Consider the following 13,395-nt stretch of genomic DNA (forward strand, 5'->3'; position numbering starts at 1 on the left):
TGACTGGTATTAGCCTTTCACTAGATTAGTCGGACTTCTCCCACGGGATAGTAATCTAACTCCTTTTTCTTTATCAGAAACGAGGCACGAGTCCTCGCAGAGACAATCATACCTATCCACACCTGTCCACGCTTGGACAGTCATTTTGGAACCTCTAGTCTGTGGGTCTTTATGCAATTCTCCAGTTTTATAGGTCAGTTTGTTCAAAACTAATTCTCACAAAGTCAAATGAAACTGAAGCTCGAGAAGGAAGTTAATAAACGTTGAGGGACAGCTAGGTAGTTTAAACGGTGTATAATTGATTCTTTTTCTGAAATTAACTGCTACCAAAGCAGTTTAGGTCCAGGAGCGTTCTCCAACTGAAAGAGCGCAACAACCATTCTAGACGTTTTTCTCTCTTATTTCTCTTCTTCCTCGTCTTGCCGGAGCATTATTAAAAACAACGTTATTATTATTCGCGCAGCGACTCGGGAGCTATTTTTCCTGTAGCTCCAGTTTCATTAGCATCGATCGCCGACTGTCAATAGCCGCGTCTCCTAATTGTTTTCGCGCGGACAATGAAATCGCGTTCCGGGACCCGGCTATTTAAAATTAACGAGCTTCGGGGAGAGAGGGAGAGAGAGGGAGAGAGAAAGCGGAAAAGAGAGAGAGAGAGACTACTGACCAGTGAAGCAGCCCTTCGGTGAGCGAGCCTTGCTATTCAGAACCGGGTTGATGGCAGTCAAGCTGCACGGGCTGAAACGATTATTGTTAGGCTTGTCGCCGCTGGTTGCGCGAGCGAACATAATGAAGTTTCCGTCCTCCCCGCCCGGCGTGCATTGTTTCGGATCGTGCTGGAACAAAGTAAAGTGCCACTTCGTGTATCGACAGTTGGCCGTTCTCTTCCATCGAGGTTGTTTTTCCGGGTCCGGTCGTCGCCGCGAGAAAAAAAACCGGACACCTGTCCAACCGTGTCACGTTTTACGTTCCGCGCGCCCCGGAAACTATGCAAAACTCGTTCGCGCGCGCGAATAGCACTGTTCCAGGGGCTACTCACCGGCGAGCCGAAGTTATGACCGATCTCGTGGGCCAGAGTGACGTGAGAAACTGCGGGCGGCACGTGCTTCCCGTAATTCAGCAGAGTCACTATCCCGGTGTTCAGAGACTTCATGCTGTTGCGATAGAACTGCAAAGTTTCGGCATACATTTAGGCGGCGACGTTCATCCTTAATTCTGAAACCGAGGTTCCAGCGAGTGTCTGCGAGCCAGCAACTGATATTACAAGTAGGACGCACATGCGGGACCATAAACGGCCAGGAGCCGGAAATTCGAATCGCACATTCTTGAAACCGTTCCTGAACACTTTCTTGGAATTAGATCAGGAATGATATTAGCCGTTTAACACTTTGACTGCCACGTCTACCAAAAGCGAAGAATTCGACAAATTCGTTTACAATCTGCAAAATGCTAGGAAATTGGATTCAATCTAGCCATAAACTCGACTTTTTACTTTGACAGGATGTTTTCCGTCCGAGAAATTACAGCTTTTTGTTGTTGTTAATGCCGTTAATGTTTTCGGGTTTCTGCTGGCTCGCACAAGCACTCGGGACTATGGCCTCAGTGCGAGGTGAAATTCCGCAAGTTTTTAGCGGAACTTACGCCATTCTTCTCGCATACACCACCCGCGTTCTTCAGATCGCCGGTCCAGGCGAGCCCGAGCGTGCCCAACTCGAAGTCCCTGTAGGTGAACATGTACGCCAGACAGAACGCGTCGTAATCCTCCTCTGCAAAAATGACAAAAGAACGTTTTCATTAACTCGTTGATTCAAGTTTGCTAGTGCGCACACGTGCTCTTAACTGTCTGTCAACTTTCAAGCCTGAATCCATTCAGCTTCTAATTTACACATTCTCTAAAATTGATATTAACCCTTAGCACAAGAGTTTACCGCTATTCAAATATTGTTGACATTATTGAAGTTCGTAATTAATGAATTACTCAACATTTAGATATTACATTTAGGTGTTAATCAATTCCATATCCATAAAACGAAGAAAATCATATAGAATGGAACTAACATAAGTCAGAAAAAAATGTTTGATCTTGGAGTTAACATAGCTTTGCACAAACGTACAAATACTATTTTTTAGGGTTTCATTAGTCCCCGACCAGAAGAATAAGCATCGTTTCACGGGAGTTTGCCGGACACAAACATCGAAATGATTAAATTGGTAGCTCCTCGATTTTTCTCCTCGAAACCCGGAGGATATGAGAACGGTCGAGTTACGAGGGGATTTATTTACCGGAGAACAGCTCCAGATACTTTTCCACACCGTAGTTGCCGGGGAATCGATAATTGGAATCGTTGAGCGCGTCCTCGCTGTGAACTTTCACACGCTTGATCATGAAGCCGATGTTGTCGGGTCGACCGTCCTGATTGAAATCTGCGAACAATAAAGAATCTGATTTCTCCGGATCCGTTCTATCTCCCCGGGGCTCTTAATAACCGGGCGAGATCGGGATTAAGCATCCCGAGATGTGCCGTGCCGAGGGGGCCTCCTCCTGGCGTTGACTAACTTGGCTAATCCCATTTCAAACAGGGATCGTTAAGCGTGCTCGGGTGACGTTCGCTGAACGTTGCTGCTCGACGTCGAACAATTATCACCGCATCCTTACCGTGAACTTGTTTGCTTCGCCGTGAAAAACCGGTGTCCATCCACTTTTATCTCGCTCGGAAATATTTATTCTTTCTATGCTGACAATTGAGCCGTGTAACGCCAGAATGGTGCAAACCAAATCAGTTGATCATTGGATAATGAGAAATAGTTCATTTTTGAGTTGTACTTAAAGGTTTGCTTCGGAAACAGGTCTCTTTGAGAATTACTCAAACACGTTCACATGCTCGTAACGTTACAGAAAAATTTACTATCGTATGGAGGAGAGTCCGAAGAATTTTTCTACGCAAGTATCATCCGCCTAGCTTTCACAGTTCCGCCAGTAAAAATTCTTGAATTTCACCTTTGCGCCAGACTGAACAGTCTGCAAAAGCGAGGGCGCAACACCAGGAGGAAGTGAAAGTATCGGCGGTTAGGGTGACCGAAATAGCTAGAAATGGTACCGGTGTGCCTGTAGATGGAGTTGACCCTCTGCACGTGTCTGGTCATCACTTCGATACAGGCCTCCTCTGTGCCGTAACGCGCGAAGAACTGATGATCGGCTTGCAGGTAGAGCATGCAGGTGGTCTTCCTTGGATCGACGGTGGCTCGTTTGTGCAGATGTCTTGCGATACGATCCCCGTTGTTTCTGAAACGAAGTCGACTTGCAAATATCTGTCTGTCCCCGGAGGATATTTCGTCCCGCGATTTTCACGAATCGGCGAAACGAAAACGGTCCGGGCCTAGCAGCTCGGTTCTGAAACTCGGTTCAGCTCCTGTTCTACGTTCTATGGAGATCCTCGTGATTTTCCGACGCTCGGCTGGGAACTCACGTTTCGGTACGTGCCGCGGCGCGATCCTTCTCCGAAGTTAAAACCCGCGCGCTGTTCTCCCTCGAGTAGAGAGCCACGTTCTCGCCGAGCAAAGGTTCGTAAAACGCCCGGGAATCGTTCCCGTGGTCGTGCCGCTGCTGCCGTTGCTCCCTGGAAAACATATAAAACCAGTGTTCAAGACGAGGGACGACAAGGTGTCGCCCGCGAAAGCGAATCCGCTGCAGGAAAGCCGAGAAGCGGAATTCTTGCGGTGCGCGGGCGATCGCGCGGCGAGAGAACGCGCGATCGGAATGCTCGATAGATTCCTTCGGACACACGCGGCGACGGCGGAGGAGGCGGAGGTGCTCGTAATCGACAAGCAGAAATTAACACCGAGACGACCTGACGCAACCCTGCCGCTCTACTGTGCCGCGATTAACTAGGTCGCGTTTCCAATCGAGCAACAATTTTTATCTCTTTTCGAATACGGGCTTCTGGCACAGCACAAGCACCGAAAACCCAAAAAGTTAACCCTTTGCACTCTCGGCGCTATTTTCATTCTGAAACTAAGTTTTTCTTCCGTCTTGGAATAGTTTCATTTTCTTCCTACGAAACTGATCCGATTTCCACTTATAATATTGAAATGTTTAGTGATCTATTAAATACAAATTTAACAAATATAAAAAAAATATAAATAAATAAAAAGTAAATAAATAAAGTAAATATATAGTAAAAGTATAAGTATAAGTATAAGTATAAGTATAAGTATAAGTATAAGTATAAGTATAAGTATAAGTATAAGTATAAGTATAAGTATAAGTATAAGTATAAGTATAAGTATAAGTATAAGTATAAGTATAAGTATAAGTATAAGTATAAGTATAAGTATAAGTATAAGTATAAGTATAAGTATAAGTATAAGTATAAGTATAAGTATAAGTATAAGTATAAGTATAAGTATAAGTATAAGTATAAGTATAAGTATAAGTATAAGTATAAGTATAAGTATAAGTATAAGTATAAGTATAAGTATAAGTATAAGTATAAGTATAAGTATAAGTATAAGTATAAGTATAAGTATAAGTATAAGTATAAGTATATGTATAGTAAAGTATAAGTATGTAAAAGTATATATGTAGTAAATATATTTGTTATATTTTAATGTAACAAATATTTTGTAATGTTTTTTGCAATTTCTTTGAAATAACGCCACAATAATTTCGAGTGGTGCTTCAGAGTCACCACTCGAGTGCAAAGGGTTAATATCCGAGGACCGAGTTTTACGAATTTTCGAGGTCGTAGAAGATCCGAGACGCACCAGTCGACAGGCGCGCGAGGCAAGAAGGATCGCGAGGTTTTCTATGGACAACAACAGTGCGACAAACAGGTGTTACAACAATAGCAGACGGCCTGCAGGCAAGATACCGATCTCGCGTTAAGCGTGTGCACAACAGAGAACTCTGAGCCGACCGTCTACGCTCGGCGTTAATTTAATCGCCGGCGATTCGTCTGGGAATGTTTGAGGATCCGCGGTTGAAACCTTGTTACAGCCCTCGGCGCGGTTCTAACGCGTTTAACGCACGCCTACGAACATAACGCGTCCCGGGGAATCGGTAACGAAATTAACACTGAAGGAGGAGCGCCTCGGTGTTCCGGCGCTGATAAACCTCAGACGATGCAGACGTTTAGATCGTCTCTCACCCTCTCTCTCTTTCTCTCTCCCTCCCCCCTCACTCTCTAACTCTCCCTCTCTCTCTCTCTCGTTATATCCATTTTCATCCTCGGTTAACGTAACGCGATTTACCCCGGATGTTTTAGAGCTGTTACCTTGTTACGTTAATGAGCACGCCTATAACGAGACCTGGAAAATCCGCGCCTCGTTCGGAGACACTCTACAGTACTAACTAGGATTTTCCCCGAGAAGATTCGACCCTGTACCCGCGACCCCTGGTATTGCTGTCCAATTCTACCCGCGAGTACAGCGGGTTGCGGCGCGAGGGGCAGAAGCGTAGCATTATACTCCGGAGCACGAGGGGTTGCCTGTACCAGGGCGCTTGTCTTCGTTCGCTTGCCGGCTGTTGCTACCGGATTACTCTTTGTGTCGGTCCATTTTGCACGTTCAAGCCGGAATTGATCGTTCGCAAATTATTCCTTGGTCATTCGTTTGCCAAATCGACTAACTCCGCGGTATACAAAACAGAGAACATTCATAAAATAGATTAATTCCTAAAAGCACGTTCAAATTTTTGTACAATTCCTTCTCTGGCATTAAGCTGTTCGATTTTGTATATCACACGAAGAAAATTAAACTCATTTTCTGCATGTCGTTAATTTATAAGTCAAAGAATATTGTAATTATGAAATTGCTCAAATTAGGCCCAGGTTACGTCCAGGTTGATTTAGACTATGTGGAAATGTTCGAATCGAAAGTTTGAGAGTTGCGAACGAGAAAGCAGCGGATGAATCATGTGATTAGCTCAGTAAATTAGACACATTTCACGGATATATTTAGCTGCGTGACTATGTATGGCTAGAACGGTAGATTTTTCTCGCTGACCTTTTCAAGGAATCCTGAAGATTCCCGTGATGCAGGTGATGACTCGCGCACGATAGGGACCGCCTTGGCGGCAACACGTCCGAGGAACGATAAGCTATGCTGTGATAGGACGGTGACGTGTCCTCATCTTTATTCAAGTATCTGCTGGTAGGCTCGATGTAATATTCCTCGAATCCGGTGACGACGCTGCCGTCGAACAAGCCGTCTTCCGTCACGATCCCCTGCACCACGGCGTTCTCGTCCTCTGCAACAACAAAGTGCACAAATGCTCGGTGAGAGACCAACCTAATCATCACCAGGTGTACATGATAATTTTCTTTCGAACACGCTGCACAATTGTCTACATTGGCGAACAAATCTGACAGAAAAAGACGGAATTTTTTTCATAGATAGAGTGGCGACTTTAGATGAGTAATTATGGTTTCTAGAATTCGTCGAATGGGAAATATTGATCCGGTGAGTCCCCGGTATCCTTTGAACTATCATTCTATTTAAAACGGTACCATGAATCAGACATTCTTGTACTTTCCTCCTGTTCATGTGGTAAGATCCAAGCAGCGAGAATAACACTATGAAAAAGTCAAGAATCAGAATAAAAGGAATGAATCTAAGGATGGCCGATTAAAAATGTAGGACTGCTTCTATGTACAGTATTGAACAGAATATTCCAGATATGAATATTAGAGACGCAGGTTTAAATCGAGACGGTACTAAAATATTTCTGAAGAACAGCTCGATGAGAATAAATAACGAGGCCGTTTAAAAGGGGAAGGTAAATTTTAACCAATTTTTTAACCCCAGTTTAACAACCTATCTATTCTATTTTACCTTAAATTCTAAACTCTGCCGTTTCTTCTGTTTTCCCAAGGATTTCGCGAGCGATTACGTTGACAGAGCTGTCGGATATTAACACTAGATTTACGGGACCCGTCAAAATGACGGATTCCAATATTTTTAATTTACGAATATTGGGATTGTAAAGATGCATCCGTGAGGAATTATTTAACGAATTGATTTCTTTGGCCATATATTATTAAAAAGATGGCCACAAATTTTGATAGATACAAGCATGTTATTTTTGTAAAGTAATGTAAAATAGTCATTTTTAGTGCTCCGTAAATCTAGCGTTAATGACTCGATAGGTTCGGATCTGCGAAATCTGCAGATACAGATGCGGTCCAGGAGAGCTAATCTACGAAACCGTGGAGGTCCACACGCTCCGAAAGTTTCCGGAGCAGACCGTACACGCGACGATGGGTTTGCCGCTTAGCCGGCGATCGAGGGAATTTATCTGCCGATGGATCGACGTTCCTTCCGCCCGCCCGGAACGAATTGGCCGTGGCGATGGCTCCCGTTATCGACGTAATATCGTTTCGTTCGACGAGAAATAACGCGTGACAGCTCGCGCCGAGGATAATCATACCGCCCGTGAATCCGTTCTTCACGGATCCAGAATATTTCTCGCTTGTCCGCGGAACGAGACTGATGGGCGTGCCTGAAACAGCCCTAACTTCAGAAGCATGTTCCTCGGCAACCACTTAAGGTGTACCAATGTAATAAGAAGCAAATATTAGCGACACCCTAGCTGTGTCGCACAGATTTTTCTCAAAATTTTAGGTCGCTCGACGGGGCTAGAAAAAAATCCAAAAGGACAGTCTTTGAGATAAATCTGAAGTTTAAAATTGAAATGCCTCCTAACTTCAGAAGCATGTTCCTCGGCAACCACTTAAGGTATACCAATGTAATAAGAAGCAAACATTAGCTACACCCTAGCTGTGTCGCACAGATTTTTCTCAAAATTTTAGGTCGCTCGACGGGGCTAGAAAAAAATCCAAAAGGACAGTCTTTGAGATAAATCTGAAGTTTAAAGTTGAAACGCCTCCTAACTTCAGAAGCATGTTCCTCGGCAACCACTTAAGGTATACCAATGTAATAAGAAGCAAACATTAGCTACACCCTAGCTGTGTCGCACAGATTTTTCTCAAAATTTTAGGTCGCTCCACTGGGCTAGAAAAAAATCCAGAAGAACAGTCTTTGAGATAAATCTGAAGTTTGAAGTTGAAACGCCTCCTAACTTCAGCAGCATTTTTCTCCGCAACCACTCGACATATCCAAACGAACCAAAAAGCAAATATTAGCTAGATCTTAGTTGTACCTCCCACAATTTTTTCCAAATTTTGAAACGCTTGCTGAGGGCAGAGAAAATTCAGAAGAGTTCATGGCGAATCTGAGCATTTCAGTTTCGAGTTTCGTGGAATAAATCGTGTCGATTCTACGGGATTTTCGTGGGACTCGGTATGGTAGTAAGAGCGTTAAAAATGGCGGCAGGTCCGCGTCCTAATAAACCGTCTCCGTCGCTTCCGAGACCGTAATTTATTCGGCAGCCCGGAGCGCCGACTCGCGTTCCTACGTCGAGCGTTTTTTCCTGAATGCGATTCCTCGGCAGAAGAATAATGTAAATTCCGTGGCTTGGGCGCGGAAGAGAGGCTCTTTTCCCGCGAAAATCGATGCCGGAAATGAGCCGGGTATGTACACTCCGGAGGGATCCTCCTCCGGTAGGCCACAATGGCGGCTTTCGCCGATCGTGAATAAGCTCCCGGCAAGCTCAAAGGCTTTTTCTACCCTGGCTAACGAACGCCGGCGCCGCGAAGATATGTAACGCCGCGCAGAGTTAGCGTCTTTTGTTCCGCGGAATCGTCGACGTTGCGGTCCAGCGGACGCGTAATCTTCTCCGCGGCGACTTGTTAACACCGTTCCCCAGGAATTTCATCCGTTAATTACCTGGAATCCTCCCCGCGAAAGAAATTAAACCCTGTTTCGCTCGGTCTAATAATTTTAATCCCGAGTCCAGTGCCATCATTCTTGCCCAAGCTAGAATCAAGCACATTCATTTTTATTCAAGCGAAAACCAAGTCCAACAATTTCTATCCAACCTAAAATCACCTACAATAATTTTTATCCAACTTAAAATCACCTACAATAATTTTTATCCAACCTAAAATCACCTACAATAATTTTTATCCAACCTAAAATCACCTACAATAATTTTTATCCAACCTAAAATCACCTACAATAATTCTTATCTCGGTTAAAATCGAGCAAAACAGTTTTTAACGAACCCAAAATCCAAGCAGAATAATTTTTATTCGAGTCAGAACCAAGTTCGATAATCTTAATTCAACCTGAAATCAAGTCAAACAATTATCGAGTTTAACAATTTTACACGAAGGTTTTTCCGCGAGAAATGCAATTACGATGCAGTTTACGCCGGCACGAATGTTACGGTGGCACTGCAGCACCCCCGCGCAGTGCGATGAAACTTTACTTTTATTTAATTATGTCGCTTTAGCAAGTTTCCCTTTGATCCGTTCATACTTTTGTGTTCCCGGCGCTATTACAATCGTATACATTTTCATTCGTCCACCTCTCTGTTGCTCGAAATTGTTTCACATTTGGAATGTCGCTTTTCGTAGTCAAACTGCGAATTTTCATTTTCTGCGAGTGCCGCAAACGTTCATTAACAGGTTTCCCTTTGCGCGGATATTCGTAGTTCTCTATTCGGACCGCAGAAAGTTTAGCGGATCCAGAACAATTTGCAACGACGGGGGATCGATCGTGTAAATCTCAGAAAAAGTAAATGCGTGAATCTTCGCTCTGAGGCACGTGCGAGGGTTAACAGGTTAATGTGGAGGATACATCGGGTTCTGGACAGATTTGTACAGGTAATCGGCGTCGGGTTTCGTCCGGGTCTCGCGTGGAAATCGAGCGAATCGTTCCCTATTTAGATTCAGGGAACTCCGGGCTAACTTCGTTCCGTGTTCTCCGCGGCGTTCGTCGTCGACGGCTTCGCTTCCGGTCCCGGCGATAGATTTCCGTGGCAAACTCTCGGAATCGAAAATTGTCTCGGGGTGAGAAGAGACAGCGCCGGGAATTGCGAGCAGAGCGGAGCGGAATCGAGAGCGGAGAGGAGCCAGGGGAGACGAGCAGATAGCCAAGAAAGAAGGGGAGACGAGAGCTACATCCATTTCCGACGTGGCCGTCGTCTTCGCCGGGAATTACACCGTTTCGACGATTTCATAATTTCCGGGACGCGCCCATTCCCGCATATCCTTTTCCCTCCCCCTTCTCGAGAACTGGGTCGATGAACAGCGAGAAATCGCGGGACGAGACGGAAATTCGGACCCTTTAATTGCTTCGATATCAATTTGCGAAAATAGGATTCGAAAGTATTCAAATGTTGTCATTTTAGTTATCACAAAGTTCGTGGGGAATCGTCGGGAGCAATGTAGCCACGCCCACTGGGTCGGGGAAGCGTGTGAAATCATTGCTTCGGTATCAATTTGCGAAAATAGGATTCGAAAGTATTCAAATGTTGTCATTTTAGTTATCACAAAGTTCGTGGGGAATCGTCGGGAGCAACGTAGCCACGCCCACTGGGTCGGGGAAGCGTGTGAAATCATTGCTTCGGTATCAATTTGCGAAAATAGTCATTGAACATATGAGAATTCTGTAATTTTAGTCGTCTTAACATGCATAGAATCGTCGGGAGCAACCGTGGACACGCCCACTGAGCAATTCTAGATGTTCGGAGCAAGGAAACCACGCCTACTCAAAGAGATCTGTGTACACAACAACGTACCACCGCCCATGTAGGATGTTTTGTGCAAAGGGAGACGAAACCACGACTTTCCCGGGGCATAATGTGCAAAAGAAATTAAACCACAGTCACGCAGGGTAGTGAGAGTAACGAGGTCAGGCATACTCAGGACGCTCTAGACAACAGGAATCAGGATAGAAATTCTTCTGACAGGATTGTAACAAATTTCGAAGAAGTTCGGCTGCTCGTAGATCACTCTAGAAGCAGACACGCCTTCTGAGTATACTTTGTACACAGAGAGAACAATAAAGCCTGCTCAGAGCATTGTAGACAGTGAGCAACGGGGCCACGCCCACTCAGTGCGTGTTTGTCACTGGAAGCAGGAGAGAAAGTTTTTCTAACAGGATTATAACAAGTTTCAAAGAAGTTCAGCTACTTATAGATCGCCTCCTTGGAATGCTCCATACGGAAAGTGCAACGAAACCACGCCTACGGAGAATTCTCTAGACAGTGGGAGCAGAATGGAAAGTTTCCTGCCAGGATTGTGCCAACATTCGAAGAGAACTCGTCGTCTAGACTGCTTTGAAAGACAGCACGATTGCTTAGAGTAACCTGTATAGCAAGGGCAACGAAACCACGCCCATTTGATGCGTTCTGCATAGAGGGCAATGAACGGTGCCTCAGGGCTCTCAACGCAAACAAAAATGAAGCGGTACATCTGCTTAGGGCAGTCTATACTCGAAGAACATTGACACCATGTTTTCTTGGGCTGCTCTACACACTGAACAACGAAACCACGCCCACTCGATGCACGCTGGACAGTATGAGTAATGAAACCACGCCCATTCAGGGCACTTTACATAGCAACGAAATCGCGACCATTCGAGACGTTTCAGGTACAGTAAGCAACAAGAGACTGCGTCCATTTGGGGCACTTTACATGCAGAGCAGCGAAACCACGCCCGTTAAAAGTGATGCATGCAGATAGCAACGAAACCACGCCTACGGACAATAACAGCAACGGAGTGTCCCGCCCACTGGGGGTTTTATGCAGCCGGTAAATAGCGGAAAAAAGAGGTGGAGGAATGATTTGCTTTAATATTTGCGGTAATAACTTATCGGCAGGATAACGAACGAAACAGCGAAGATTGCAGAGCGGTGATGCTCGAATCGAACGGTTTTCCTCGCGCAGGAATTGATGGGGTAAATCGCGGCTAAACGGGACGATCGGAGGTGAACCGGAAGTCGAAACGTGGCTCTGGTCGGTGCGCCCGGCGTAACTCACCGTAATTGCTCGTGTCTCTTTCCCTCCCTCTCGCCGGGCGAGCAATTACCGCGACGTTCTTCATAATTAATCGAACGGTGTACGGGCACGTGTCTCGTCGTTCGTTTACCCTTTTCGCGCGACGGATTCGAGAGTCGAACGGCGAACGGCTAGCGGACGGCAGCGGGAGAGAAAGAAGAAGAAAAAGAGTAAGCAGAAGAAGACGAAGAAGAGGAAGAGGGCTAAACAAGGTGGACGACGGGTAAACTCGTCGAAGCGCGGACGGACCGGGGGCGAATTATCGGCCGGCTTTTCCCTGCAATTAAGTGTTTTAAATCCCTCGGCGGGAATCGTGGACGGGTAAATTCACCCCTCATGCTAATCGATACCCCCGAACAAAGGAAACGATTGAACAAAGGGTTCTCCGGAGCTCAAACGATCCCGTCGTCCAGCATCTCTCTCTCTCTCTCTCTCTCTCTCTCTCTCTCTCTCTGATTCCTCTCCTCGCTTCTCTCCGCTGCGGAACCACGCTCGAATGAAATTACCATTTAAGCGAGAATCGAAAATTTCCCCTCGAACGCCGACGATTTCGCCGTGATGGGAAACTGCGGGAGAAAGAACAGGAAGAGAACGCGAACAGAGAAGGGAGAGAGAGAGAGAGAGAGAGAGAGAGAGAGAGAGAGAGAGAGAGAGAGAGAGAGAGATGGAGAACAGGAGAGAGGAAGAGGAGCGTGCGTGCTCATTACGCTCGACGGTTTTAATTCCTCCGATTGGAAAAGGACACACACGCGGGACACGAGAGTCCGTATCGACTGTTTCCACGACTTTCTCCTCTTGTACCTTTTGTGCTTGAAAATACGGTAAAAGAGAGAGAGGTCTGTCTCTCTTTCGTCGTGAAATCCATTTGAAAAACGACCGCGTGTAAGGGAGAAAGAAAGAGAGAGAGAGAGAGAGAGAACGCGCGCGCGAGCCCACGGGGATGGTTTATGAAACGATATCGCTCGGGTCCTTGCGAGCACGGCGGCGGGTCGTGTGGACCGGTACCCGATTGAGAACGGTCGTCGGTTTACACACGGTCGATAGCCCGGCTCCGCGAACCGTTTCCGCGAAAAATAACAGGCTGGACGCCGGACGACGGTCAATCGAGGCGGGGGTCAAAAAGGATCGGCGCCGGATATTGAGATTACAAAGAACACCGGGGGGACCGTTATTAAATTCAGCCTGGTGTGTGCGAGCGCAGCATACACATATATGTGTGTATGTTTACATATATATATGTATATAAAATGTATAGATGTATATACATATATCGGGAGACGCCGATATGCGTGCAGACTGCGAACGAACCCGACGACGTGGCTCCGTTGTTTACCGAGCCCCGGCAAAAACCCGATGGCAAAGAGAGAGAGAGAGAGAGAGAGAGAGAGAGAGAGAGAGAGAGAGAGAGAGAGAGAGAGAGAGAGAGAGGGACGAAGAAGACGGAAAAGAGAAGTCCCTGCCAGCACCGTCGACAACGTCGATTCAGGACCGCGCA

General features: G+C 45.9%; 1 protein-coding gene across 2 annotated transcripts in view; it reads right to left on the reverse strand.

The window, feature by feature from the left end:
- LOC143358116 (disintegrin and metalloproteinase domain-containing protein 10) overlaps positions 1 to 13,395 on the reverse strand; it is a 67,040-nt gene that overhangs the window by 4,637 nt on the left and 49,008 nt on the right. For both annotated transcript variants that reach the window (XM_076795019.1, XM_076795020.1), the window contains exons 5-11: positions 6,001 to 6,244; positions 3,465 to 3,614; positions 3,096 to 3,280; positions 2,281 to 2,421; positions 1,639 to 1,763; positions 1,037 to 1,165; positions 665 to 833 (exon numbers count right to left, since the gene is read on the reverse strand). In XM_076795019.1, the coding sequence (XP_076651134.1) occupies positions 665 to 833; positions 1,037 to 1,165; positions 1,639 to 1,763; positions 2,281 to 2,421; positions 3,096 to 3,280; positions 3,465 to 3,614; positions 6,001 to 6,244 (1,143 nt within the window). The remainder of the gene's footprint in view (positions 1 to 664; positions 834 to 1,036; positions 1,166 to 1,638; positions 1,764 to 2,280; positions 2,422 to 3,095; positions 3,281 to 3,464; positions 3,615 to 6,000; positions 6,245 to 13,395) is intronic.

Source organism: Halictus rubicundus, chromosome 10, assembly GCF_050948215.1.
Source record: "Halictus rubicundus isolate RS-2024b chromosome 10, iyHalRubi1_principal, whole genome shotgun sequence".
NCBI lineage: Eukaryota > Metazoa > Arthropoda > Insecta > Hymenoptera > Halictidae > Halictus > Halictus rubicundus.